Source organism: Alternaria rosae (genome assembly GCF_020736505.1).
Source record: "Alternaria rosae strain MPI-PUGE-AT-0040 chromosome Unknown BKA58scaffold_6, whole genome shotgun sequence".
NCBI classification, from domain to species: domain Eukaryota; kingdom Fungi; phylum Ascomycota; class Dothideomycetes; order Pleosporales; family Pleosporaceae; genus Alternaria; species Alternaria rosae.
In genome coordinates this window covers 2,289,629-2,316,052 of record NW_025763575.1, presented here as the reverse complement: position 1 = coordinate 2,316,052, position 26,424 = coordinate 2,289,629, and the positions used below count along the sequence as shown (strand labels likewise).

At 53.8% G+C, this 26,424-nt stretch overlaps 9 protein-coding genes across 9 annotated transcripts; 5 read left to right on the top strand and 4 right to left on the bottom strand.

The window, feature by feature from the left end:
* Positions 1-354: 354 nt before the first annotated feature.
* BKA58DRAFT_412417 (uncharacterized protein) lies at positions 355-2,466 on the top strand (the record flags this gene model as incomplete). The annotated part of the gene is made up of 2 exons (XM_046172353.1): positions 355-2,274; positions 2,335-2,466. The coding sequence occupies 2 exons, from the start codon at positions 355-357 to the stop codon at positions 2,464-2,466; spliced, it is 2,052 nt and encodes a 683-aa protein (XP_046024669.1).
* Positions 2,467-5,681: 3,215 nt separating this feature from the next.
* Positions 5,682-7,172, bottom strand: BKA58DRAFT_200829 (uncharacterized protein). The gene is made up of 3 exons (XM_046165818.1): positions 6,822-7,172; positions 6,637-6,751; positions 5,682-6,543 (listed from the first exon to the last, which is right to left on the bottom strand). Exons 1-3 carry the CDS (start codon positions 6,867-6,869, stop codon positions 5,768-5,770), a joined length of 939 nt encoding a protein of 312 aa, XP_046024668.1. The 5' UTR covers positions 6,870-7,172; the 3' UTR covers positions 5,682-5,767.
* A 2,795-nt stretch (positions 7,173-9,967) lies between these two features.
* BKA58DRAFT_363314 (histone-lysine N-methyltransferase) lies at positions 9,968-13,192 on the top strand (the record flags this gene model as incomplete). Its single annotated transcript, XM_046168826.1, has 2 exons — positions 9,968-12,091; positions 12,137-13,192. 2 exons carry the CDS (start codon positions 9,968-9,970, stop codon positions 12,797-12,799), a joined length of 2,787 nt encoding a protein of 928 aa, XP_046024667.1. The 3' UTR covers positions 12,800-13,192.
* A 383-nt stretch (positions 13,193-13,575) lies between these two features.
* BKA58DRAFT_412414 (phosphatidylethanolamine-binding protein) lies at positions 13,576-14,311 on the top strand (the record flags this gene model as incomplete). The annotated part of the gene is made up of 2 exons (XM_046172352.1): positions 13,576-13,764; positions 13,820-14,311. The coding sequence occupies 2 exons, from the start codon at positions 13,576-13,578 to the stop codon at positions 14,309-14,311; spliced, it is 681 nt and encodes a 226-aa protein (XP_046024666.1).
* A 2,144-nt stretch (positions 14,312-16,455) lies between these two features.
* Positions 16,456-17,334, top strand: BKA58DRAFT_200507 (uncharacterized protein). Its single transcript, XM_046165815.1, has one exon. It carries the CDS (start codon positions 16,609-16,611, stop codon positions 17,263-17,265), a length of 657 nt encoding a protein of 218 aa, XP_046024665.1. The 5' UTR covers positions 16,456-16,608; the 3' UTR covers positions 17,266-17,334.
* On the bottom strand, positions 17,335-18,191 carry BKA58DRAFT_200519 (uncharacterized protein). The gene has a single exon (XM_046165816.1). It carries the CDS (start codon positions 18,064-18,066, stop codon positions 17,404-17,406), a length of 663 nt encoding a protein of 220 aa, XP_046024664.1. The 5' UTR covers positions 18,067-18,191; the 3' UTR covers positions 17,335-17,403.
* A 1,094-nt stretch (positions 18,192-19,285) lies between these two features.
* On the bottom strand, positions 19,286-20,731 carry BKA58DRAFT_387559 (WD domain-containing protein). Its single transcript, XM_046170575.1, has 3 exons — positions 20,549-20,731; positions 20,336-20,501; positions 19,286-20,256 (listed from the first exon to the last, which is right to left on the bottom strand). The coding sequence occupies exons 1-3, from the start codon at positions 20,587-20,589 to the stop codon at positions 19,327-19,329; spliced, it is 1,137 nt and encodes a 378-aa protein (XP_046024663.1). The 5' UTR covers positions 20,590-20,731; the 3' UTR covers positions 19,286-19,326.
* Positions 20,732-21,083: 352 nt separating this feature from the next.
* On the bottom strand, positions 21,084-24,343 carry BKA58DRAFT_470546 (uncharacterized protein). The gene is made up of 2 exons (XM_046175193.1): positions 22,286-24,343; positions 21,084-22,237 (listed from the first exon to the last, which is right to left on the bottom strand). The coding sequence occupies exons 1-2, from the start codon at positions 24,204-24,206 to the stop codon at positions 21,510-21,512; spliced, it is 2,649 nt and encodes an 882-aa protein (XP_046024662.1). The 5' UTR covers positions 24,207-24,343; the 3' UTR covers positions 21,084-21,509.
* A 429-nt stretch (positions 24,344-24,772) lies between these two features.
* BKA58DRAFT_200527 (uncharacterized protein) lies at positions 24,773-26,373 on the top strand. Its single transcript, XM_046165817.1, has 4 exons — positions 24,773-25,098; positions 25,150-25,349; positions 25,398-25,704; positions 25,752-26,373. The coding sequence occupies exons 1-4, from the start codon at positions 24,957-24,959 to the stop codon at positions 26,207-26,209; spliced, it is 1,107 nt and encodes a 368-aa protein (XP_046024661.1). The 5' UTR covers positions 24,773-24,956; the 3' UTR covers positions 26,210-26,373.
* Positions 26,374-26,424: the final 51 nt, after the last annotated feature.

Below are 26,424 nucleotides of genomic sequence, written 5' to 3'. Positions count from 1 at the left end.
ATCTTCTCTCACCTGGTCCCACCAAATGTGCGCTCTCACCACACATTCTCGGTTGCTGTAGGATGCAACTGAGCAACCAATCAACTCTGTAAGAACCATAGTTTCTCAACAAATGAGACATTCTCTAACATGCATGTGCACTGGCAGAGCATGCTAGAACGGCGAGACAGGTTTTTTGGCAACATCATCTTCTACGATTACCTGTACAAGACGAAGAGATTACCGTTCCTGGAGCGAAACCGGAAACAAGTGCAGCAGGGCCGCTCGCACAACCAAAACGAAGATAACTGCTCACAGACAGGACCTCGCCTTCGTTCCCAGTGGCAGCCTCCATCCTGGGATCTACTAGACGTTATGATCTCAGCAGAAAAATCTGGGGGATCCTTCGTTCTTGAGGTGCACAGTATCCGGCCGCTGAACGCCCCGCAAGCTTCTCAGAATGGTCGAACCAATGATCCAGCCCGGAAAGTGCGGAACATTCTACGATTGACGACCTCCATCAAAACGTCAATCGTTTCATCGTCGACCATGCCCACCTGCAAGAATCCCCCAGATCAGGAAGCAACACTGCGAGGATTCGATAGGTCCGAAAAGGAAGCTTCAATCGAAGTGGAGCCCATTGTCATTGATCGCGAGAGTTGGTACACTGATCCCACCAAAATCGATGAGGACGATATTCACATGATCATGCTGAGTATCAATTTTGAAACCCACGACGACGTCAAGGATCTATACGATTTCATGGGCGTCAAAATCTCAGATGCATCAGCTCGTCTTTCGACGTCGTATGGGAACATCTTCGACGTGCCACAAGAAAGGATAACCTTACCACTGAAAGCATCTGGGAAACAACTCGGTATCGGGCTAGAAGTCAGTATGTACTGGATTCCACTCAAAAGAGACTCGGTCTTGACGAGCTACAACCGTCACCTGAAAAGCTCTATGCAGCCTCCCAGCTCATATCCTACACCACCTCTCGATATGGAACCCCGCTACAAACTCATATTTGTGTACGGGAATGATACTCTTGAATTATCAGAGCTCATGTGCCCGCATTGCTCGAAGAGAAAAACCACCGACATTGACGATCTTAAGATGCACCTAATAAGTTGGCACGACTATTTCGACTATCAGGTCTCCCTTGAGCAGGTCGACGAACACGGGGTGGAGCACTGGCGATTCGAAAGTGAAGTGGCGAACTACAGAACGGACCAGCGTCAACGTGCAAGTGACAAGGCCGACGAACCTTACGATGTGCGCGTACTTGCACCACCCAAACCCTTCGACAGACGAAGGTTTTTGGCAGGCGACAACGAATTTGAAAGAGCTGCGAGACTTGGGAAAGCAACCAGAAACGCAAAATCAAAACTCGCCCCAAGTGGTCAGCAAGTCGCGCCTGCACCCAGGATACGCAAACCTCCAGACCACGTACAGTCGAGACCACAAAGGGAGAGGAAGAAGTTCGTTGTACCGAAACCGCCGAAAGGGATCACTTTCTTCCGATCTCTCAGCAAAAGACCTCTTCAGCCTGGCGAAGTCATTAGTGAGAGTGATGACGAGCTGGACGAAGAATGGTTGTATCGCTGGAAGCACGCAGAGATCGACAAAGCAAACCTGCCAGAAACAGCCAAGCGATTCTTGAAGCTCTTTGATGACTTTATGCACGAAGAGAGTCTGCAATCAGACATACACGCGGGAGACGCCATCGTTCGATTCGCAAGAGAATGTGGTGTACGGATATGGCAGGACAGTGTCATGAACGAATTCATGAAGAAGCTCGATGAGCTGTTGGAGGAGGATATCATTTCGAAGGAGGTACACAGCAAAGCCTTGGAGATAGTCAACGAACAGGAGACAAGCGTTCATGGAGCCAACGAGTTATCTCAGCGATTGGAACAGCTCGATGTTCAAAACCAAGAGACATCTGTCGGCTCCGCCTACCTAAGGGCAGGTACAGGGTCTGCGCCGAAAAGGGACAGGAAGGGGAAGAGAAAAGCAAGAGCCACAGCTCTTGATGACTCCTTTGATGACGTTCTTGCCGACGTCTTAGGCGCTATTGACAGGTCATACCCACGAGCGCGTAATGGCTACCTGACTCCTACGACTCCAGACCCCGATGGCGACATGGACATGAGCGAAGCACTGCCACAGATACTCGAACAAGCACAGGACCCACCTCAAGATGAGGATGACGATCCACCATACGGCTTATGTTACTGTGGCCAAGATGCATCGGCGACACCAGGGTCGGGTATCATCACCTGTAATGACACCGTAAGCATTGCAACCCCCGAAGCATGGTTAAAGTACCATCGTCAACTAACATCTCAACAGGACTGCATCCGGCAAATCTTCCACCGGGCATGCGTACAACACCACACCCAAACACTACTACCCAACCATATCCACAAACCACGCGACTGGACTTGTCCCGACTGCAAAAGTGATTGCGTTACGGCGAGTTAGCTTCTCTCCGTCGAAGAATCTATGGCGCCGTAGCAAGGCATCCATCTCCTTGACTCTTATCTCGAGCATATATGGCGTTCTGGGAGGGGTAGTGAGCAATGAGCTTAGCATTGATATGCATTTTCTGCTTCGGCGAACTATCATCAGTTCCTTCTATCCTTTCTTGATACCACAGCATTTTTGGGTGGGCTTTTACTTCGGCGTTTGATGTTGTGTTCAAGGCTGTTGCTTTGGCGGCATGGGATGCATATTGCGAGCATGGCGTGTGTGCTGGTTACTGAGGCTGATATATCCTACCAATACCATCATTGAAAAGTTCTGTCTCTTCTGATACGCATCGGAGTTGAGCGCCGCCTTTGGCTACATACCGTACTCATTTCGTCTCTGCGAACGGAACATCGAATCTAATGCATGTCATCACCCATACGCAGTAATCTCATCATCGAGATATCAAGCAAGCGCACGCGACAACCAATGCCAGTCCCTCATATCAGCATCTATACAACCGCAACTATATTAACACCCATTTCCTCGTCCCTTGCTCGCCTAATATCTCCCGTCTTGGGCATATACCACACAACCACCATGTCAATATCAATCACAACTTCATCACCCCATAGCATGAATACCATACCTTTCCCCAGACCTGCACACACCCTTCGCAGATATCGTCGATACACATGCCACACCTCTGCCCCATCATCACGCACGCACCGACCTTCCTAGTTCAGCCCCACTGACCCAATTGAGCAACAGTATAGATTGTTCTGATGCAGAAACCACATTGATTCTATGCAGGTACAAAGTGCCCTTCATATAACGAATCTGCAGGCTGCGTGTTGGGGTATTTACATTTCGGATGCTGCAACCGAAGTTTGCAGGGCTAAGCGGGAGAGAGGATGGCAAGGAAGGCGGATCGCGATGGATGGAGTGTGGTATAGACCGCGCCTGGCTATATGACGATCAGGGTAATATACGGGCGCGTCTATGGATATGATCGCCTAGGTACGTATGGATTAGGGATAGGTGAGGGTGTTTCACGTGTAAGCGAGAAGCGAGGCAGACGACGGGCGTAGCGCTTCAGCGAAACATGATGGAGGTAGGTAAATGGGTGGTGTAGATGACGAGTGTGGAGCGTGTAGTAAGATCGCGAGCTTAATGTTTGTTTCGTTGATATTGACGAGGATGTGTATCTACATCTACATGCTAAACTCTACATGCTGCAACAGACGCGCCTTCACACCTCCCATCCCGCGCACTTCAAGCAGCGACAACGAACCACCCATCTACCAACCACGCACACCCCCCGCATCTCCTCGAACGAAAACGGAAACGGAAACGTCAAGAGCGCTTGGTCCAAGCGTAAATCGTCCTATCCCTACCTTAAATTCCCATCTTGCCTTCCTCCGTTCCTTCCTTCGCTTCTTCCTTCCTCCTTCCTACAGTACCTTCCCCTTCCAGCTACCAAGGCGCCACCAGCTCACATGTCCGCTCCGGAAAAAGCTTGCCCCAGAGAATAACGTGTATTGGCAATATCGCAGTTGTATGATCCAAAACACTGGCGTCATTGAGTGCGGCAGGACAGCGCAGCGTAAAATCGAACACCTGGTTGCTGGGACGGTGTCACAAAACGTTATGTTGATATTTAGCACGGCGACGGTAAGGTTACTTAGCCAGTCAGTCAGCCTCGTTTTATGCCGTTAGAATTCATTAACACGGCAGATAAAGGGCGCCGTCGTGGATTTTAGTAGAAACTCTCCAGAGGCCGGGGAATTGGTAAAGTATGTTTTTTTTGACGTCGCATTCGCGTTGTGTAGCCCGTTGGACTAAGGAGATGATTAATTCCTTAGGCTGAGGCTGGTAGTGGAACGACGAGGAAAGGCACTGGTATGCTAGGCGCGATGTGGGGTAGGTTCGGCGCGCAAGATCTGATACGTTGCGGCCGATGATTCTGGAGTTAAGGTTCCGTCATCCCCCATCCCCTGGTCCGCGCTTGTACAGGGTGTGGTGTGTGCTTGTTGTGTCAACGAACATTCATTGCAAATCGCAAGAGTGACATTCCAGAAATTTGACGGGCATTTTAGCCGCAATGTTTACCACAGGCTAAGTTGGTTGGACAGGCGATGGCTGTCTGCGTCTGCTGCTGCTGTTCTGCAGTTTCGGTGTTGGGACTTGGTCGATGCGTGCATGCGTTGGCGTCATGTCGACTCCCCTTTCGTGCTGCAGCAGTAGTCTGCAGAGACAAGTGCGTAGCCGCAAACGCAACGCTGCAACTCGAGTCATTTCCTCACGAGTCTCTCAACCAATACTCATAGCTCTTTTCTGCCGAAACACTTCCGGTGAAAATGGAGTAGACGTTTGAAACTGTGGATGCCGATTGATTGTTAGGTGTGGAGGTTGTTTGGGAGGGCGCTTACATGCAGATTGCCGAATAGTTTTGCGCGGAGTAGCGATGGTACCCCTGCGTCGCGACCTTGTGTATGAGGTACGAGAACGGGCGATAGTAGTACCGGAACTCGTAGGGTATTCATAGGTGAAACAAGACCCGTTGCTCGTGTCGCGCGCCGCGGCTGGCGTCGCCTTACGGTGCCCAGTTCGGGATCCCAACCACTTCCTACGATGCCTTCCTGGTCAGCCTGCAGGAACTCGATGTCGTGAAATGCTAGTACTCGCTAGATGAATGGACACCAGGATACGTACATTGACACGCAGGAGCGGTGTGCGACATGGTACGAGGGATGCTCGCTCAAAGCGATGGGAAGCCTGTGGAATGATTGGCCGTGGCCAAGTCTACTATTGATGCTGTTGCTAATAGGTGCTTTTTGTACAGAGGCCGTAATGCGGAACTGATCGGAAATCCATCTATCGTACACGTTGCGGAAAAAACAAGATGGCTGGCATAGGCGCCTTACTGCCGGAAGAGATACGAAAATACGAAACTCTTTAGTCGTGAAGATAGCGATACTAAGACATTAGGTAAAGGCTCGTCATATCTCGACTTTCGTAGTGTCGACATGCAGTCAATGAAGAAAGGAATGAATAAAGTGTAGCAAGGAAATCGAGCTTGACAAGAAATGATGGTGTGTCTGGGGACAAACTGCCCCAGAGCTGCAATAACAACATGAACATGATGCGCGCGCTTGACTAGTGCTCATCAATGGTAGTAGCAAGCGTAAACGGCAGAGCGTACCTCCATGTGTCATGGCCATAGGTCATCGTGAGTGCGTAAGTAAAGTCGTTGACGGAACGCTTTCAAAACAGGATTACCGCCGTATGTTGCTTTTGGACGAAAGAAACGCTTTCATATGCCGACCGTGTCTTTAAACGAGTGAGGTGTCGTAGTTCGTGGTTGAGTCTCTTCGACCCCTTCCATGCGCACATCTCTGTCCCTGGATTCTGATGAAGTTGGCAAGGGCGCAGAGATGGGCGTGTATGTTGAGTATGCCTGGCTGCGATTCGGGTCGCCAGACCCATATGCGAGGGGGGATTCCATTTCGCTGGTTGCGCGATGCTTCTCTAATTCCAATGGTGTTGGCCTTGTTCGTCTTCTCTTCCCTGATGAGGACTCTGACCCGTGTTCTACCCCGATTTGTTGTTGTGGTGTCATTGCGGGAGCCAGTTGTGAAGGCGCTGATGGCGGAGGTGTTCGATCGTGCGGCCGAGGATCCGGTCCGAGTGGTGACGGTTCAGGTGGTGCCGTGATGGATTGTCTCCCCCTCCTTGGTGGTGGGTACACCTCACCCCTCGCAGCAGCCTCTTGCGCTCTCTGTTGCGCCTCCGCTTTTGTAGGTCTTCCGCGCTTCTTTTTGTTCGCTGGTTCGCCAGATGGGTTTATAGTAGATGTGTAGGTAGGGCCGGCAGGCATAAAATCTCCAGGGTAGGAATGAGGGGGTCGAGGTTGTAGTAGGCGGCCAATAGGCGTGGAGGCTTCTTGCTGATGGGGTCGTTTTCTCGAGAGATCGGGCGCAGGATATACCATTGGGGCAGGTAGCTGGGGGCGTCGGTAATCTTGTCCAGGCGCGACGAAGTTGGTTGCGAGACTGTCAAATGCCATCTGGCTAGAGCGAACCGATCGGCCTGCGTCGCGTTAGCATATTATTCTTGTGTACAGATACCGTGTAATGCTATAAGAAGGAACGTGTTTGCGAAAGCGCAGAGGACCAAACATACCAGGAGGTAAAGCCATGTCGTTCCATCGTGGCTGGATGTTGGCGTCGCGTATAAATTGAAAGAGAACGTGAGATGGTACGGGGGCCGCTTTTAGTACTTCAGCAAGTAAATATACCTGATGTGGTTGAATTAGTGACTTATTCATGGCGAATGGGTGTGTTACACTGGGTGAGAGAGGTACGTACCTTTTCATGCTCTGCCCATGGTGGCTCGCGCGAGCTCGAGGGCTCCATGTCGTGATCCTCGATACGCTCAAAATACGCGAGGGCAGAGACTAAGAAGTAGCTACGGCAAAAGCTTGCTGTATGCAACCAGACTAATCGAGCATCGATCACAAGGCCGTAAAGTCAGTGGACCGGCGCGAAGAGCGACGCGCCCTCGCGCGCGGTTGTATAGCTGCGTCTACCAACAGAACAAACGAGAGTGCTGAAACGAAAGAGTAACGAGCGGTAGAAGAAGAGCACTAAAATCAAAGAAACCTGCGGCGGGCTCTGGTTGTCGATTTCATGCCAGCAGGCAAGAAGTGTGTGTCAAAAGGGACCACATGAGGCTGGGTCAAAATAATTAGGAGAGACAGCTTCCCGTGAGAGATTACTGGGGATAGCCACCCGGTATGTTATACATTAGCGGCTTCTCTTCAAAGACGAATGGGACGCGACTAGTCCCCACACCCAGCACGCAGCTTCCAAGACTTCACGCACGGTATCTGTCTAAATCAGTACTTGTCGCAAATCGATAACGAGGGCTACGTATGTAACCTAGATCTGGCGGCGCTTTACCCCATCTCGAAAGCCTCTGTGGATGTTCGAAAACGATTGCGCAAACCGATGAGCCAATCGCCTAGAAGGCAGGGCCAAGCCGTGTCTCACCAGCCCCGGATGGTTTAGCCTGAGACCAACGGCCCTTCCCTTGCAAACCAGGCCCCTGCCTTCCTTTTTCCTCATGTACGCTGCCGCCTTTTGTCTCGGGGGTTTGACAGTACCGTGTTGCTCCAGATGACCGCAAGCGTAGTCGCAAGGAGGCTGAACTGTCGCTACGCGCAGCAGCGCTGGTATCCTGCACGCAATCTGGCAAGAACGGTTCAGCGCGGATCGTCATGACCGCGTCGCGCCAGATGGGGCAGCGGAAGACGGCCTTGTCATCCCTGTCAACCGTGCGATGTGTAGTCTGTTCCAGGACGGCTGCGTGAAAGATGTGTAATGAGAGGCACAAACTTCGCAGCGGCGTAGCTTGACTCTTTCTTTCTTTCTTATACCTGGCGAGCAACTACAGGGCGCGCATGCATAGACACGTAGCACTCACCCAGTGGTCTTCTTCACCGTATGCTACGCGGAGCCAGTCGAGACAGTCGACGATCGGGAGCGGGCCGCGACTCGGCATAGCCCCCAATGGCATTCACGAGCGTCCGCTAGATGCAAGTGACTGCTCTCATAGCGCAGTTGTGCCGCTGATTCGCAGCGAGTGACACTCTGGGCCGTGTAGAGGCGGAGGTGAGCCGGTGCGGCCAGGTCAGCTGTCGTGCCGGCGTCATGGGTGCTGCTGTGTAGGAGTTGTAGCCGTTCGGTGAAAGTTTGCGCTAGTATACTTGTGGAGCCGTGCAGCTTCGTTCGCTTAAGTAAGCCACTTGGATGCCAACGCCAGTGACATCGCGATGCGCCATTCGCGATCCTAGCTCGACCTGCTAGCAAGGTTAGTCTTTCGGAAAGATTGTCCGCGCAATTTGAACCACAACCCCAGCGCAAGCATGCATATCGATGCGGAAGTCGAGACTCTCCGACCGCCAGCGGCCTTGAGTCAGTAGCCAAGGTAGAACTCAGACGCATCCAGACGACAGTAGATATCTCTGCGGAATCTGTACATACAATAATCGTACATCGCTCTCCCAGCGCGGGATCATCTTCAGTCACGTCGCGAACAAAGCCATTCTTTTTGAGAAATTGGGTTCGCGCTAGCTCTGGTCCAACCCTGGACCTTTGAAAGAAAAGGAACGAAACATGCTGATTCTCGCGACCAGCCACACCATATATCCCGATGACAGAACATCCGGCATGAACATCAAAGCTCGCGCTGACTGACCTGAGTCGAGGTAGACATACGTTGTCCTCAGGGATCCTGCTCAAAACGTCGCATCACCCTGGGTCTTTCCTCGGCCCGCGAACACCGTATATCTCGGTGACTCGCGCATGTCACTCCGAAATCGAATGTATTCTGATACATCGGCCACTGCTTATTGTCCGTTAGCTGCGGCTGTGATACTATTTCGAATCAAGTGTGTATACTTACGTCAATCGTGTAGTCGCATTTGCGAATATATTAGTTTCCTTATGTAGTAAAGATCCGTGCAACACGTTGGGCTTTCCCAGTCCGTACAGAGCAAGGACGCGTGACATGAGTCCTTCGCACCAAATCAGCTTGTGTAAGTGAGCGCTCCCTGGAAACATGCAACGAAGTCATAATCCTTTGCCCGGTCTGTCTGACTCGTTCCGACCTTCTGACAACACCTTAGTGATTCCACAAATCGCCAAGACTTCATATCCTGCGAAGTAGCTCCATAGTCTGATATGCCAGCGTCTCCGCGGATCCGAGCAAAGCAGCTAATGGTTATGATCTCATCATCGTAGTTTTCCAGTGGCATTGACTTGATAGAAACTTGTGCGCGCGCCGATGGAAACATGGTCGGAGGGGCCCTGTATCACGGACTCTGGGAGGCCGAGGCTGGGCCAATTGGCTAACGCTAGTTTTCGTCCGCATCTCCAGAGTATCAACCAGAAGTCAGCGCATCGCGTCGCGCGTAGCACCACTCGAACACATTGTCCACTGACCGAACTTGCTTGCGCAGGCTTCCTACGCGACAACTGCGGACTAGAAAGAATTGCCTACCGTGCCGTCGTCAAGGCAAGAACCCGGACCCACGAAACGCCTGGCTGCGCCGACGGCTCCATCCCGCGTACCTTCATGGCGACAGCGACAGCGTCAGGAAAATACATACCTCCATAAAGCCCCTATTGCTCGGCGCATCGAGTGCAGTCTGGGCGCATAACATATCCGGGTCTTGTACCGCCTCGTGCCTAGGAGAGGCGAAATCTTTGCTGCTGTCAGTGTTCAGGACAAACGACACTCTTCTCCAGCAGTCGCCCTGCATTCAAGCGTGCTAGGAGCTGCATCTGGAGTGCTCAGTGTATGTTTGTCGCCTGGAGTATGAGGTGAATAGGCTCTTGGTTCTGTGTGTGTGATATTGGACATTGGCCGTTAGCGTCCCTCTCATTGAGATTCTCGCGATCCTCCACCCTCTGCTTCAGCACCTTCCTCCACCCCCACGCCTCTCAACGATATGTCGGACAGCGAGTCGGACCAAAACACGGCTCAACTGGAGCCGGAGCTTCGCGAGATGAAGCTGGAAGGCGCGACCGTAGGAGAAGCAGGTGAGGGCGAGAGCACCAGTCATGTAAAGGTGGAGGGAGATTCGCTCGACCGCGCGTCCACGCCTCTCGCCATACCTCCCAGGCTCAAGACGCGCTCCAAGTCTCAGTCGCCCATGGTAAAACACGAGCTCAATACTCCATCACCTGGCAGCGCCCATGAAGAGATCGTGGGGGGAGATATTACGCTGAAGATGGAACCCGGCAAAGCACCCAAGCTCTCGCGCTCCGCCTCCCAGAAAGTCGTCACACGCCCGCCTCCGCTATACCTCGACCTCCCCGACTCGACCGCTGCCGCCAAAGAAACCTTTGTCGTCCTTCCAGAATGCACCTACGCGAACAAGACCATCGGCACGACCGACCCTGCGCTCGAATGCGACTGCCAGGAAGAATACGACTCCACAACCAAGACCAACCATGCCTGTGGCGAAGACTCCGACTGCATCAACCGCGCGACAAAGATGGAATGCTTGAGCGATTGCAGCTGTGGTCGCAAGTGCCAGAACCAGCGCTTTCAACGGAAACAATACGCAGACGTCACGGTTATAAAGACGGAGAAGAAGGGCTTCGGTCTTCGCGCGAACAAGAACATGGCTCCCGGTGATTTCGTCTTTGAGTACATTGGCGAGGTAATCGACGAGCGCACCTTCCGCCGCCGCATGGGTCAATACGACGAGGAGGGAATCAAGCACTTCTACTTCATGTCGCTTACCAAGGGCGAGTTTGTAGACGCAACGAAAAAAGGCAATCTTGGTCGTTTTTGCAACCACTCGTGCAACCCTAATTGCTTCGTCGACAAATGGGTTGTTGGGGATAAGCTGCGTATGGGCATCTTCGTGGAGCGCAACGTCAAAGCAGGCGAAGAACTCGTCTTCAACTACAACGTCGATCGCTACGGCGCGGATCCGCAGCCCTGCTATTGCGGAGAGCCAAACTGCAGTGGTTTTATCGGCGGAAAGACACAGTCCGACAACGCGACAAACCTCAATAACGATACGATTGCGGCGCTCGGAATCGATGATGGTGTTGGTTGGGGTACGGCAGTTGCTAAGAAGCCCCGCAAGAAGAAGGCCAGCGAGGACGACGAGGAATACATCAGCGACTTGCAGCCACGCGAGCTTGAAGAGGACGCAGTCAACAAGGTTCTGACCGCTCTGCGCAGCTGTGAAGAAAAATGGATTGCTGTTAAACTTCTCAGCCGCATGCAAACCGACAATGAGAGAATCGGCCATCGCATTGTCCAGTTTCACGGCTACGAGTTTTTGAAGACTACGTTGAACAAATGGAAGGACGACCATAACGTTGTCCTGCAAATATTGGACATTCTCCACAGACTGCCTCGCATTACTCGCAACAAGATTCAAGACTCAGGAATTGAAGAGGCTGTGTCAAAGGTCAAGGACTGCGGAGAGGAACGAGTAGAAGAAGCTGCTAAAAAGCTATTGACCGCATGGAGCAAGTTGGAGATTGGCTACCGGATACCGCGCTTGAAGAGAGATCCAAACGCTGGCACACCAGCCCGTACGGAGAATCATTTTGAACGACGCGAGAGAGGCCGTGAGCGTTCTAGATCTAGGTCGAAATCGCCCTCTACGATTGCGCCCAAAGGCCCGTCCGCAGCAAACATCCCGTCCGGTCCCCGCGGCGTCATAAATGCGCCTCGCGGCCCAGCTGGCTTCTTTGCTCCTGCGCGACCAGTCATGCGACCAAGACCGTTCAACGCTCTCCCCCAGGGTTGGTTCCAGGCCACAGCTGAGAACGGTTCGACATACTTCTACAACTCTAACGGCATTACACAATGGCAACGGCCGACGCAACCCGCAGATGCCCCACCTCCTCCACCAAACAAAGCTAGAAGTGATACTCAGCTATTGCAAGACATCATATCCAGTATCACCTCGAACGGCACACCTACTGGGCCCTCCGCATCCACCACTCCACAGCCAGTGGCCAACGAGGATATGGAGAGCACTTCCGGTCGTGAAAAGTGGCGCACCCTGTCAAGAGAGAAACAGGAAAAGGTGTATGAAGCGACAGTGAGTACCACCCAATATCCCGTGAAGCATGTCTGACCCTCACAGCTTTCACCACACGTCATGACTGTGACAAGCCATTATCGCAAGAAGCTCGAAAAGACGGAGATAAAGAGACTTAGCAAAGAGGTGGCTCAGAAGCTTGTGCGAGGCGACTACAAGTCCGGTCGCGTCAAGGACCCGACGGCCAAGATCAGTTCCAACCACGAGAACACCATCAAGAAATACGTCAAAGACTTCATGGACAAGGCCGTCAAGAAGAAGGACGAGCGACACAGACTCAAGGCCGCACAAGGTGGTTCAAAATCCGACCTCACCAACGAGTCCCCCAGCACTCCGCAAGCACCAAGCGGAGACGCCAACGACGCCTCTCCCACCGACTCAACATCAGACTTGAAGCGAAAGCGCGTAGAAGAGACGCAATCCGGCTCGCCAAAGCGAACACGAACAAGTTCTGAAAACCAGGAATCAGCGCCGCCGCCTCCACCACCACCGCCTGCAACCACCGATGTCGAAGAGACCCTCACACCCATGGACGAAGCCTCCGCCCTATCCTTCCCCAACGCAACCGAGCGAAGTACCCTCGGGACCAAGCCATCCCTCCAACTAGATGGCTATGGCAGCCCCATGCAACTCGCGACACCGCCGACCAACGGTTCTGGTGATCAGAGACTCCGTCCAGTCAACGGAGGCCAACAACACCGTTCATAGTATACGATGAGCAAGTTATACTTTATTCGAGTCTATGTATTACAGCTCCTTTCTCAGATTCTTATTCTTTGTAATTCTTCATTTTGAAGTTCAATACGTTCGTTCGACCAAATGGTTCGAATGGGATAGTGCTAGCATCATATGGCGTTGGTGGGAAAAGATTGGTGGAAAGCTGTGGGATGAAGTGGAAATTCATTGGAGAGTGGTAGGATGTGAGGGGGTAGAGATACGTGTGCATATATGTATCATGTTGGTGGTTGGGTGAGGACGAAATATTCACACATGTTCTATGTATTGATTGTGTACATGTGATGTAGTCGCTGTGTATGCTGAGTGTTATTAGTGAACGTAAACCACGAGCGGCCACACTGTAAATGAATCTCCATCTGTCTCAACATGCAATGCCAGAGGGACGATGGTGATGATCCCGGGATGTGTGCTAGCTCCGGTTCATCGCGTCTAATGCGTGTCATAACAACGTCATCTCTACAATCGTACCACAACGGCGATCCAGCACACCTTTACAGATACATATCCGCATCAACTAACCCAATAAATCACACCAAGCCCGGTTACAACTACTCGGTTGTGCAATTACGAGAGCGGATCGCTCCCGAAAGTAATAATGCATGATGCGTGAACGGTCGTAATGCGCGCTTTCTTCCGGCATATGTGGCTGCTGGTAGGTATAATACTAGAGTGGGATAAGTTGTATCGATAGTACAGCAGCTTCTGATTTTCTCTTGCATCAAGGTAGTTTAGTAGAAAACTCCAGTATGGCGAACACACAAACAACAAAGCAAGCTCTACTCTCGCACAAAGTCATCCCAGACGTCCTCCCAGACACCATCAACCTCACCTACAACCTAGTTCTAGAATGGCCAAACGCCAAACTCGACACACCAGGCAAAGAACTCGAAAACGCCGATACGAAAGAAGAACCAAAAGTCTTCATCAACCCTGCAGTAAGCAAGCAGTCTGAATGATCTCGCATACCACGCCAACTAACATCGCATCCAGCCCACCGAGACCCTAGATAACCTCGTCTTAATGATGGTCGACCCCGACCTCATGACAAACAACGACACAACCTTCGGCCAAGTCCGCCACTGGCTCATCACAAACCTGTCCAGCACATCTTCAGGAACCCTCTCTTACACCACCGCCGCCATCCGCTCCCCCTACGTGCGCCCCGCACCCCTCCCCAACTACATCTCCCCGCGCCCCCACCGCTACATCTTCATCCTCGCACGGGCGTCTAGTAAGATCGAAGTCCGCCCTGAGGACTTGCGCGAGATGCAGAAGGGGTATGTGGCTGCGGTGCAGGGGAAACAAGGCGAGATGCAGGACTTGAAGGATCGGTGGGGCTTTAATGCACGGAGACTTTGTGAAGAGAAGGGTTTGGAGGTTTTGGGGTGCAGTTTTATGAGGGTGGGGGGTACGATTGAGAGTAGTGTTGCTAATGCTGGGATGATGGCGCAGGCGGTGGGAGATAAGGTGCTTGGGAAGTAGAGGGCTCGTAAAGGGAATTCATTGAGACGCTGTGTAAAATGTTCTATGCTCCTATCTTACCATCTCAAAGCGAACCAGCGCTTACCCACCAAACACCCTTCTGTCCCGTCCCAACTCACTCCTTCTTGTTCTTCTCCTCATGAACCTCAACAACCACCTCCCCACCCCCAACTTTTCTCGTCTGCGTCATCTTTGGACGAAACAAACCTCCCTCTTTCTCACTCTCCTTCTTCGCCCGCTTCCTCACAACCTCATCATCCCGCTTAGTCCTGGCGAAGACATCGCCGCCCCAAAGGTTCGCGGGAGGCGGTCCGCGAGCACTACCGCTGGCTGTTTTGGAGGCTGGGGAACGAGCTCCTGGGTGACTGGATGTGGGTGGTAAACCACCAGAGATGATGATGGTTAAGTGGGTGACATATTGATGTAATCGGTAAGTGGTTTGTTGGGTTGTTGGTGTGTTGTGGAGGTAGGTAGTGTAGTAGGCAAGGTGGTGTGTGAGATGGAGGTAGGGAGCAGGAGGACGGATCGTAGTCTTTATATATCTATGGTACCGATGCTACACAATCGTGGGCGGTTTATTGAGATGATTGGGTACAATAGACAAGTGTGGTACAATAGGAAGAAGAATTCTACGTCTTGTAAAAGTCAAGGTGAAAAGCACAGGCTATTGTGATATGACGTGTTGATGATGACGCGCCTGGAAGTGAGGAAGGATAGTTTGAGTGAAGACGGACATGGGAAGACATAGCATTATAGGGAAGCAAAGCAACAATAGCATATGACTTGAAATAATCATTCATTCTGCTCGAAGAGCAAGCGCCTACATAGAAGCAAGCGCCCGAAGCAAAATCCAACCACATCCAACCCGGCATTACATCACCAAGGCTCTGCGTACCCGTAACCCACCGTTAGCGACACCAAAGGAAAAAGGAAAGACTTACACATCATGCGTCCCAAGCATCTAGTTCATCTCCCACTCCCTCACACAAACCAAGTGCGAAAGAGCAGTCGACTATCCAGGCAGCACCACGAGGAGGCGCAAGGGTCCGACTTCTACCGCCCGTCCTCCTCTTGCGATCGCCTGGCACGCCCACCAGCGACCCATTTTCACCTTTGGCAAACACTCTTTGCATCCTGCCCGAAGCTCGTCAACAGGTTGTTGCCGTTATCAGGTCCGCAATAGCAGTTTGCCCCTCGCTACATCGCAGTAGTCAACGCCGCAAAAGAGCAACGCGTATACCGCGGGACACCTCGCTTCATCATCCCATCAGAGTGGGAACAAACAGCAAGACCGGGACACTTTTCGCTTCCTCCCGGGCCAGGTCAAAAGAGAGCTGGCGCGGTCCACGGTAGCAGTCCCCAGCTACGCTGCAGCAGTCGAGGCCACAAAAAGAGTAGCCGACGCGCAAGCAGTAAAGACCTTACTCCGTCGGCTGTATTAGGCGACATTGTAAGGCCGGAGACATTTCTCGCTTCCTCCCTGACCCTAACAACAACTCGTCTACAACACGTCATCTACAACGGAGGATACAACCAGCCGCAACATCGAGTCGCCGCAACCAGTCGCCAACATCCCATCGTCTACAACAGTCGTATCCAAGCGTCGCCGTCTAGGTCAAGTCCGCGATAGCAGTCTACCACGCTACCCCGTAGTCAAAACTCCGCCGCAAAAAGAGCAACAACTAGATATCCACGGGGGTGCCTCGCTCCATCCCTTACAGTGATCAGAACAGAGCTCGGCGAAGGTAAAGCCCACTCACAACATAAAGAAGCAAGCGGCTGCGTTTACCAAAGAAAACACCGTCGAAACATCAGACATCCAAGCACCGCTGATCCGTAAAGGGGCAGTGAAAAGATAGAAGCCGGCGTAGTAACAGTCCCGAATTTTTCGATTTCTTTGTTCGATTTTTTCGGTATTTTGTGACGGTAGGCCAAATCAACGTGTTGAGGCACGCAAACAGGATACCAGACACAGGATGATCGATATGCCATCAGATGGCAACACGAAGGAAGGGGTACTAGCAGTCGATGCCGGCAAGTCTTTTTGGGACTCAGCGGACCGGACGTTTCCCCACACTGTATGCCCTTAAGGGCGACTCAATAAAGTTCTCGATAAAGTTCAACACGATAGCTTTCCACGAGTGTCCATGCGGCGTCCGTCGATCTTCTGTCAACAATCCACGCATGGACGGGAACAACCAACGAATGTGCCGTCGCACATATGCGGCAACAGCGCATTCGCGAAGACAGCGTCTCTGCCTTCAAAGGATGGCGGGTGCTTGTATGCAAGTTGAGCCATGGACCGTTACGGTCTGTCAGAAAACCCTAACCGCCTGCTTCAGACAAGAGCAGGGGCCAGGAGAACTCAATATCTGTTGGCCTCTTCCGCACTCGGCAACCTCCAAAAAAGAGTGCCACTGGCGACGGGATTACGCGAACGTTCCCTGCAGTACAAGTCCGCGTGTGGGTATCTCGACGCCAACAACGTAGTCGGTCGGAGGGACGGAAGGACGTATACGAGCGGGCTGTATCCGGAAGACGTAGGTAAACTCGAATGGAGCGGACAGATCCGAAGGATGCAGGCGTACCTGAAGGTGCGGGCGTACCCGAAAGTGAGATGTAAAAGCGAGGCTCGGGGCGGGACACTCGGAAGGCAGCAGCCGGGAAGATGGAAGAGGAAGCAGAAGAAGACGGGTCAACGAGAAGGATGGAAGGATGTGCTTCCACCTCCTCCCCGCCCCTTCCACAGCCTCCTTCACCCACCCATTTGCACAATGGCCAAGACATCGGGGGACATGCGAATAAGGGTGCCTGTAAGCAACATTGCCATGGACCATGCGGTCTGTCAGAAGAACTTCCGAAGAAGCCTCCATATCGCAGGCATCTTCCACTCTCATCTCCCTGAACAGGGTGACACTGGTGGCGGGGATACGGCGAACCGTTTCCCTTGCTGACAGGTGCTCATCGCGAAGCATTTTTTGGCGGGCAGACGGAGGAGGAAGCGAGAAGGGGGATGGATGAGAACGTGCTTCCACGTTCTTCCCACCTTGTCCCCGCTGCATCCACCACCCACCCTGTGAGGAAAGGATACTCTACCTGAAACCAGTAAGGCGAGCGAATCGGGTAGGGGCCAAACTCGGGCCATCAGGAACGGAAGGGACAAGGAGCAAACCAGTCTCAAACCCGGGACACAAAAGTTTCAGCTCTGGTGAGAGCTGATAAAAGACCAAAAACTCCGAAGAGTAGAACACAAAAAGCGCGAAAGCAAGCCATGGCTGTCCGTGATGGAGAGCGTAGGCGCAATCGCTGTAGTACACCCTCTCGTACTGCCAGTCTGGGTGTCCCACAGAGGAGCAAGCGAGCAGATGAGAGGACGCAGAAGAAGACACAACCAGGAGAAGGAGGAGAGGGCGTGTTTCCACCTCCTCCCCACCTCCTCCTCGCCGCCTCCCCTCCGCCTCTCCCACCCACCCATGTCCCACAGACCAGCTTCCAGATGAGGGCGACTTGGCCATGACACGACAAAACATGTTTAGGCTTGTGGAGGAGAAGTGCTGTAGCCAAAGAACGCCATGGACCATGTGGTCTGTCGGAAACTTCCAAGGAAGTTTCGATATCGCAGGCTTCTTCCACACTCGCCAATCTGAGAAGACGACACTGGTGGTGGGGAATACTCCCTTTGACTGACTGACTCCTCGCTCCGTGTAACACCAAAGGCGCAAAATATCGCGGTCGACTGCAGTCGCCGTAAACATGCCGGAGCTGAGGCGCGGAGCCTCAGCTCATCAGGAGCTTACCAACCGGTATCTCGACAGTCTCTGTAAGGTTACTCATGCCCTGCCAGCAACAAGGAGGACCTGTCATCGGTTGTCCTCGTCGATAACGCGCACAAGAAACAGTAAGAGAAGCCTTGACTTCCTACATATGCTTGGACTGCCGTGAGGAGGACGCATGCGCTCGCGTCAATGAACCATGGACGGTTGACGTCTGTTGTAGCGTGAAAGCTACTGTCTGTTGGTATCTTCCACGCGCGACAACCTGAGAAGGCGACACTGGTGGCGGGGAGTACTCCCTGGCGTGAGGTTGTGCGTCCCCCTCATGGCTGTCTGTCCGCTACACCAATGGTGCTTGCAAGACTCGTAGGACTCGGAGGGCGGAGAGGAGAAGGAGGAGCTCATCGCGCGGCATCGATCGTGGTGTCGGTTGGCAACTGCGGTCGATGGTGCGGCGATGTAGTCGGGATGGCATGAGATGTCGCAATAAGAAGCGTGTGGAAGGGAAGTGAATGTCGCTCGACGCGGAGAAGAATGCATGGAGGAAAAGAAGTGTGAGAATCCCTCAGACGGTGAAGTGAGGGTAACAAGGCCAGGAAAACTGTTGCTGGAAGGAAGGTGTGTCACGTATCGAGGTGTGTATGTGTGCCTGTGGTGGTTGCCTGGCACGACGCTAGACACCAGTAAATAGCACCACGTATCAATCATAAAAGGAGAAAATGGGGAATACCAAGCTACTCTGTGTAGAGAATGTGGAAAGCCAACCATGGTACCGATGCCACATCCGGCGTAGGACGACTCGTTTAGAGCCAGACGAACAGTGTTGCTAGAACTGAGCTGTGAGCATGACCAGTCTCCGTAGTGCTTCTCGTATCACCGTGAAGCGTGGAGGCCATGTTGTCGCAAAGCCAGGCGTGTTCGTCCTTGGAAGCCGTTGGCCGGATGGTGGTGGGGTACATTCATGACTGTCTTGGCCTATAGTCTCGTTTTCGAATTTTACCTAGGGGGGACGGTTGAACCGGACAAGCTCAGTCGAACCATGGTACCGATCCACATCCGGCATGGGACGACCCGTATTAGGGGCCAGACGGGCAGATGAGGAAGGAAACAAGAGAAAGCGGAACAAGGAGAAGGATGTGAGAGAGTGCTTCCACCCCCTTCCCATCTCCTCCCTGCCGCCTCCCCTCCGCCTCCCCCACCCACCCAAAGTACAAGTCCGGTCGGTGGTCCGCTTGTCGAAATCTAATCGCTATCTCCTAGAAGCTCAGCGAGTTCCGCTTCTTCTTCCGCCGTCATCATGCCCTCTTTGCGCTCGGGTTCCTTGTCCTCTTCCTTACCGAGGCGCTCATCTTCGGCCTCTTGGATGGCCTTGGCGAGCTCTTGCGGCTTAAGACTCCACTGTCTGACTGTAGCGTCAATGCTCACGCTGATCACGCGTTGTCCCAGCAGAAGAAGGCCAGTGACCTCTTCAAAATGCCCACTGAAAGTATGATGCAGCTTGCCGCTGCTCTTGTCCCATACGCGGACCTCTTCGTCCCTGCATACGGAGACCATCCAACCGCCATCCTCGTCGATGGCAACATCGCGAACGAAATCAGGGTGCTCAAACGTCGAATCCTCTTCCCACTCACGGCCTCTGGAGAGGCACTTGGCCGTCTTATCCGCTGAAGCTGTCCATAGATCGCCGTCTGAATCGAAGTGTAGGGCGTCGATGCTTGTCTCGTGAGCGATGATGGGCGACGGTTCGACCTCGGAGGCCGACGTCAACCCGATGGTCCACCGCCTGATCTCTCGGTCGCTTCCAGCACTGAAGACTGTAGCTGTCTCTTTGCTGGGCTCATAGTCGGCCGGGTCAAGTGCAAGAGCGAGAATCCCTCGTGTATGTCCCTTCAGCGTATGTAGCTTCGAGCCTGCGGCGACGTCCCAAACGATGATGCTTGCATCCTGTGAAGCCGACACCAAGACCTCTTTGCCGTGTAGTGTGAATGCTATGACGGCCTTGACGAAGTCACTATGGCCTTGGAAGCGCTTGGCGGGCTTGCGCGTGGAGAGGGTCCATGACCAGATAGACTTGTCCCAGCAACCCGCAAATAGCGTGTCGGATTTTGAGGAAACGGCAACGGAAGTGAGAGGGGCTACGGGTCCTGTGAAGGTGGCAGCGACCTTATTAGTCTACAGGAGGAGCTGTCAGCGATGACCTCATAGCTACAGTGAAGCCACGAGCCGGCTGAGAAACGGAGGTCTGACCGACTTCAATATTGATGCGCTTCACGTTGCCAGCTGCTTCAGCAACGTAGATGTGATTCTCATCGTGCGGGTCCGCGGTGAGGGCGAGGATCTTGGAGGGGAGCTTGAGGGGGTTGCCCTTGGTGTTCTTGGACTTGGCAGCCTTACGAGCTGTCTCCTCGAGGGAGGAGCTACATGATATTAGCTAGAGTAAGGGAAGATGGATAAAAGCCCATACGTCGTCTGGAAGTAGTGACCTGGATCGTTGGAGCGCGACATGATATAGGGTGGGAGGAGCGGTGACGCCCGGCAGGATTGTGTGACGGGCGGTGGGTCACGTTGGGCGTGTGACCAGCGACCCCGCTATTATGACTCCGTCAGTAGGCCGAAAGAAGCCTCCAGTAGCGGCCACATCACCCAGACACTTATGCAAGGGCGGAACTGAACAAGTGTTACAGTACACGTTACTATCAAGACGAAACTTGACACAGTTACAACGCATTATAGATTCCTACCACTCCGACCATCCCCAAGGCAGCAGCATCTCCGCCTCTAACGCGTTATCTCTCGAACTCATGGTTGAGATGGAATCGAATACACCATACCAGAATCGAGGAAAGGGAGCCACTCGAAAGTTGGACATTCAACAGACTCCTAGGTCATTTATGTTAGGCAAATGATTGATTTCTGTCCATGAAAGTGTGAGACAGCCTTCCCAGTTCTCCAACAGATCGGTTTCATCACCAAGAAGCACACATAAACATTACTAACATAATAAAATTCATTTCGTCTCGTAGTGAGCAAGGCTATGGTATTAAATGCTCTCTCGTATATACTGAAGACAATACCCAAAACGCCGTGTAGATCATAAACAAAGGAAATCGTGTATAGTCATGTGTGTCGTGTGAGTCGAGCAGCGAAGCTCTTTCTGTAAAGCATGTATAATGCAATCGTAAAGGTCGTTAAATGCGTTGTTCGTAAGAGTGAGGCGGTTATCCAAAACACGCCCATCATAACACTCATGGGGGGGGGATATCTCAAAGACATTCCAAGGCACGTCTCATTACTTTTGTGGATCATAGTCCAGCAAAATGCGCCGAAAGACCAAATCATCTGCGATGCAATCATAAAATCGTGAGCGTGAGCGTGAGTGTGAGTGTGCGTGCACATATAGTACAAGGTCGTTGGTGTCGTGGTCGTTAAAAGGTTGGGTAGCCAGCAGAGGCACTGGCGGCGAAGTCGCGTATCGCCCATCGCCAGCCGCCTCGGTGTTCGCCGTTGTCGCGAAGGCCGCCGACCCAGCCTTCGACGCGTCGCCGCCAGATGGCTTCTTCGTCCTTCTGCCGACGGATAAAGCCAGGGCCGACATCGAACTCCTCGCCCACAAAGGTTGGGTCGTCGGGGTTTGGTGTGCCAGCGCCGCCCATGCCATTGCCACCGGCGACACTCTCGTTGTCTTTGAGGTCGTCGAGGCCAGCGAATGGGTCTTCGTCTTCGTCAACTTCTGAAGGCGACCCAATATCGTTTGATGGTCGTGGCGCCTTGAGCCAGGTCATCTTGACAGGATCGAACACCATGCGGCCTTCGTACTGGACTTGGCGTGGTACAGAGATTTGGGAGATCAAAGCTGGTCGCGGTGGAGACGGTACTGGGGCGGGCGCTGGGGGCTGGGCCAGCTTTGCCGCCCGCGATGAAAAGCTCTTCTGGGCTTGGCCGGCATGAATGGACGAGAGGGCGATGTGCGAGATTGATTGTGAACGATCATGGCCGCGGCTCATCTGGTTTCCCGGCGGGGCAAAGGTAGGCGTGCTCGCCGTGGTCAGGGCGAGGGTTGTAGTGGAAGTATTAGGGTGTGAGAATGAAACAAGAGCTTCCTCGTTTCCTTCCCAGCGTTGTAAAGTTGGGTTATAAATCATACCTTTTTCGTCTGCATAGTGGTCAGTAGGAGCTTGGAAAGAATGGTTGGGTGTTGTACTTTGTGTGTAGGGCTGCGTCATCTGCCTGATCAACTGCGGCTTCTGCCCTGAGCCTTTCTTCTTGTGAGCAGATGGACTCGTATGAGGGCTACGAGCGGCCACTTGGGCAGCCCAACTAACGGGCCTGGAGGAAATGGGACCTTCTGCTCGAGACCTCGTACCTGCCAAGCGCTGCTCACGTGCGTTCCTGCTTGCTGCAGTGTCGCGGGCAAAGCGAGGAGTGTGGTCCGTCTTGGGAGGACTACGCGGAGTCTGAGGCAGAGGCGTCGCCATGCGATCAGGCATCGGCAGACGTGAGTTGCTCGGCTGGTGTCGCAGCGACTTGTTGCTGGCGACATTGCGCGGCACCTTTTCGAATTGCTTCTCTTTGGAAGCTGAAGTAGGCAAGTCATCGAACAGGTCGAGCTCATGGCCATCGCCAAAGTTTCGCTTACGCTGAGGCTGTGTCAGCTTCTTTGGGGGTGGATGACGTGCAAGGGCAGAGGGCGCCTGATCACGTCTCACCCCAGCACGACTGGGCGTCTCGTTGTGGCCACCGCCAGACAAACGCGAGTAGGAGCGCATCGAGGGAGACTGTGGTCGGCGAGGGTCAGAGTCGCGGCGAAGGTGGGCTTGCGAAGTGCTCTTGGACATGACGTGGTGCGATTGGGAAGAGGCCCCGCCAGCAGGGAGGAATGGCATGCGTGGTGGCTGGCTCGTATTGTTATTGCGGAGGACAGGAGCAGAGCGCTTCGCGCGGAGCAGCTGTGCGCTGGTGGTAGTAGGCATGGTCCGAGTCGAGTTCGAAGTGGACGCGCCGCTTTCGTACACAGGGGTAAGCCTGGTCCGACTCGCGATGGAGGGCAGGGGCCTGGGTATCCGCGAGGTAGTGGGTCTGTCGGTGAAGGTGATGGTGGTAGCGGGACGAGCAGCGTGTGGGGCGGTGGTCTTGGTCGCGGGCTTCTTGACGACAATGTTCTTGTTGAGCGTCAGCTTCTGTCGGTCCAGGATCTCGCCATTGCCAAAGTCGAAGCCATCTTCAAAGTCTTCCTCTTGAACCACGGGCTTGGACTTGGGCGATGGTGCCTTGGGGCTCATAGGCGTGGGGCTGCTGAAGGGCGAGGGGGATAGTGGTGCAGCAATGGGCGATTGGGGCGGCGACTGAAACGGCTTTTGGGTAGGGGCCGAGGTGGTTTGTGTAGGTTGCGTCGGCGTGAGGGACTGCTCGCGCAATGGCAGGGGTGGAAGGAGTGATGGCTCTGCTGGTGGTGGTTGCTCCGTCTTCTTGAGCTTCTCCAGACGCGCGCTGAAGTCCATGTGCTCGGTCGGCAGCACGAGGCCGCCCAGGTCGTCGTCTTCGCTCTCCATGGTCATGATGCTGCCCAGGCTGGGGCTCATGGCCGACGCGGACGAGCTGCGTGCACCGCGGGTGCCCTGTCGCGTGCCTGCGAAGCGGATGCCGAGCGAGCCCTCGCCCCAGTCGAAGTCATCGTCCTCTTCAGCCGGCGTGCGTGGCTTGGGCGCCTTCAGCTTCAATCCCTCTTTCGCGTTGGTGGGCAGCTCGAGGTCGTTGCCCCAGTCGTCGTCGACCTCGATCTTCTTGGTCGACTTCTTCTTGCCCAGCCTCTTGATTGACCCACCCAGGAGCGCCGACGATGGCACGCTCGTGGGGATGGGGATGCCCGCCTGCTTCGCGGCGGTCTTGATGGCGGATGTGTTGGTTGCTTGGTCGTCTGGCGTGATCAGGAATTGCCAGTCGTCTTGGGATTCGGTCTCGGAGCGGACGCTCATGCGCGAGGATAGCGAGTGGACCGTCGAGTTCTTGAACAGGAGGCCGTCGGAGCGGTCGTCGAAGTCGCCGTCGTCCCATGTTTCCATCTGGGTGGACTGCGAGGTAATGGAGGCGATGCGCGCCGCGAAGGAGCGGTTGTTGGCCGCCATGCTCGGTGGAGCTGGAGCGCGAATATCGCAGGTGCGGTGTAAGGTGGGTGTGCAGGATCTTCGCGCGAGGTACTGAGGTGGTTGGGCTGTGGGCCGGCGAGGGTCGTCTGGCACCGCTTGCAGGTTCCTGCAGGGCTACGCGAAGCACAAAGGCGGTAAGTAGACAAAGGCCGGTCTGCTAGGTGGCCCGCACGCTAGGCCACGCGTGTCGATAAGCACAACAGACTCCACACCCCTGCAGCAAGGGCGACGATGACGGTGATGTGTCTGGAAGTCTGCAGCTGTCGTGGGAGCGTACATATGCAGGAACAATGCAACCGTTACCCAGAGACCATCTGGAGACGGTGCCTATGTATATACCACGCCCTGCTATAGCACCCATGTTTGTTTCTGCTCCCCATCAGAGGGACTGGTGCGGATCGCGCTCGATTCGCGTCCCGGGCGGATGCCTGAACATCAACAACCACTAAACCTTCACCCCAGCGGGTGCTGCCTGCGCGACGGCACCACCCTCCACCACGCGAGTGCTCTTCCGCTGTCTGCGTGCAAATATAATCTCGTGTGCCTGCCGTCTCAGGTAGACGTGGTTCAAGTTACGGTTTCAATAGATTCCCTACCACTTGAAACGCCCGGTACCTGTTCCTGGACGCTCTCACTATCGCGACTAGCCTCCCTTGCGACACCATCACAAACCTTCCCAACTGGGCTCCCTCCCGCAGTCCCGCCTAGCTTGTGCACATCGTCGTAGCAATGTCGAGCCGCTACATTTTGCCAGTCGAGCCTGCGGATGGCCGCGGCGAGACCGTCGTCATCGAAGTGCTGCACCAGGGCACTCGCCCTCTCGATGTGAGATTGGTGGGCTGCGAGGGCGAAACCCCATATGTGACTTCGAGTAAGACAGCATCCACAGCAGGACTGTGTTTCGCCATCTGACGCGCCCCAGTCACCCACAGCAATCTCGCCAGTCTCAAGCACAAATTCAAGGGCAGCGACGACGAGTGGGCCGCCGTCTTGTCTCATTTCCTGCTCCAGCAACAGCCCGAAATCGGACAGACCGACATCTTGGACGGTGTTCGCATGGTCTACACTCTGAAAAACAAGAATCTAGAACTTTGTTTTCGCCAGGACGTTGGGAACATCAAGGTGGGCGACATGGTGGCTCTCCAAGATAAACCTGTCTGATGTGTCTAGGTCACGTTGGGTGCGATTGTCCTTCCAGAGGACGATGAGTTTGAGTTTAATCCCTTCGAGTGGGCGCAGGCATCAGCCATGGCGCACGCCAGAACCCTGCAAAACGTGGTCGACTTGAAGGTCCAAGTCAAGAGCGAGCAGCACACCATCGCCAAACTCAATGCGCAACTGGATGACTTCATCAAAACTAAGAATGACACGGAGACGGCCATGCTCCAGCAGTTCATGCAACTGCTAAACGAGAAGAAGCGGAAGATCCGGGACCAGAGTCGTCTGCTAGCTGGCGCAAAAGTCGATAAGCCCATAGGTTCGTAAGACGTCGTTGTGACGTAGTGGTATATTGACAATATCTAGCGGCGGCCGTACAGTCGACCCGAGCAGACACCAAGACTCGCAAAGCAGGCGCATCGCGAACGTCGAAGCGCAAAGCTCCGGCACAAGCAGCAGAACCAGAGGCAACACCAGATGCAGACAGCGACCAGATGGAGATCGATCAGGCCAAGATCGAAGAGCAGGATGACGAGGAAATGCCCGAACCCATGACCCCAGAGCAGTCCGACAATGAAACAGACGAGGAGGATGAACCTGCACCACATCCCAGAGGCAGGTCATCCGAGACGCTGAGAGCAAGTTCTGTTGCACAGAGTTCTAAAAGTGAAGCCGCGGAGAGCAAGGGCGCACCACCACCTCGAACACTTCCCTTCCAGAAGAGAACGACGCGAAGTGAAAATGTACAGAAACAGCCCTCTCCAGCTGCAGCAACAGCAGCGGACGACGAGGATGATGACGAGACGGATGACGAAGAGCTGTAGGACAAAGGCTGACTGACTGCGTTTCACTGCATTAGTTTGGGTGAAACCATCTCTACCAAACTCCTCGAAAGACGCCGCGTGCTTCCCGGGTTTCCTTTTGGCGAGACTTCGGGAGACGACCTGCATCGAGAAACTCTAATCAATGCCATGAAGTACGTTTGGTTCAGGAATCAGACTTTGGAATTATCGCCGACACGTGCTTCCTTCTGCCGGTG

What these genes read in the sequence shown, in the direction of transcription:
- BKA58DRAFT_200829 (XM_046165818.1), bottom strand. Translation starts at nt 6,869, where the DNA reads ATGGAGCCCTCGAGCTCGCGCGAGCCACCATGGGCAGAGCATGAAAAG. An exon ending in CATGGGCAGAGCATGAAAAG is followed by an intron (nt 6,752 to 6,821) that starts GTACGTACCTCT and finishes CAACCACATCAG; the next exon opens with GTATATTTACTTGCTGAAGT. An exon ending in CGACATGGCTTTACCTCCTG is followed by an intron (nt 6,544 to 6,636) that starts GTATGTTTGGTC and finishes AACGCGACGCAG; the next exon opens with GCCGATCGGTTCGCTCTAGC.
- BKA58DRAFT_200527 (XM_046165817.1), top strand. Translation starts at nt 24,957, where the DNA reads ATGTCGAGCCGCTACATTTTGCCAGTCGAGCCTGCGGATGGCCGCGGC. An exon ending in AACCCCATATGTGACTTCGA is followed by an intron (nt 25,099 to 25,149) that starts GTAAGACAGCAT and finishes GACGCGCCCCAG; the next exon opens with TCACCCACAGCAATCTCGCC. An exon ending in AGGACGTTGGGAACATCAAG is followed by an intron (nt 25,350 to 25,397) that starts GTGGGCGACATG and finishes TGATGTGTCTAG; the next exon opens with GTCACGTTGGGTGCGATTGT.
- BKA58DRAFT_387559 (XM_046170575.1), bottom strand. Translation starts at nt 20,589, where the DNA reads ATGTCGCGCTCCAACGATCCAGGTCACTACTTCCAGACGAC. An exon ending in GGTCACTACTTCCAGACGAC is followed by an intron (nt 20,502 to 20,548) that starts GTATGGGCTTTT and finishes AATATCATGTAG; the next exon opens with CTCCTCCCTCGAGGAGACAG. An exon ending in TGAAGCGCATCAATATTGAA is followed by an intron (nt 20,257 to 20,335) that starts GTCGGTCAGACC and finishes CTCCTCCTGTAG; the next exon opens with ACTAATAAGGTCGCTGCCAC.
- BKA58DRAFT_200519 (XM_046165816.1), bottom strand. Translation starts at nt 18,066, where the DNA reads ATGTTTACGGCGACTGCAGTCGACCGCGATATTTTGCGCCTTTGGTGT.
- BKA58DRAFT_200507 (XM_046165815.1), top strand. Translation starts at nt 16,609, where the DNA reads ATGGACCGTTACGGTCTGTCAGAAAACCCTAACCGCCTGCTTCAGACA.
- BKA58DRAFT_470546 (XM_046175193.1), bottom strand. Translation starts at nt 24,206, where the DNA reads ATGGCGGCCAACAACCGCTCCTTCGCGGCGCGCATCGCCTCCATTACC. An exon ending in GACGCAGCCCTACACACAAA is followed by an intron (nt 22,238 to 22,285) that starts GTACAACACCCA and finishes ACCACTATGCAG; the next exon opens with ACGAAAAAGGTATGATTTAT.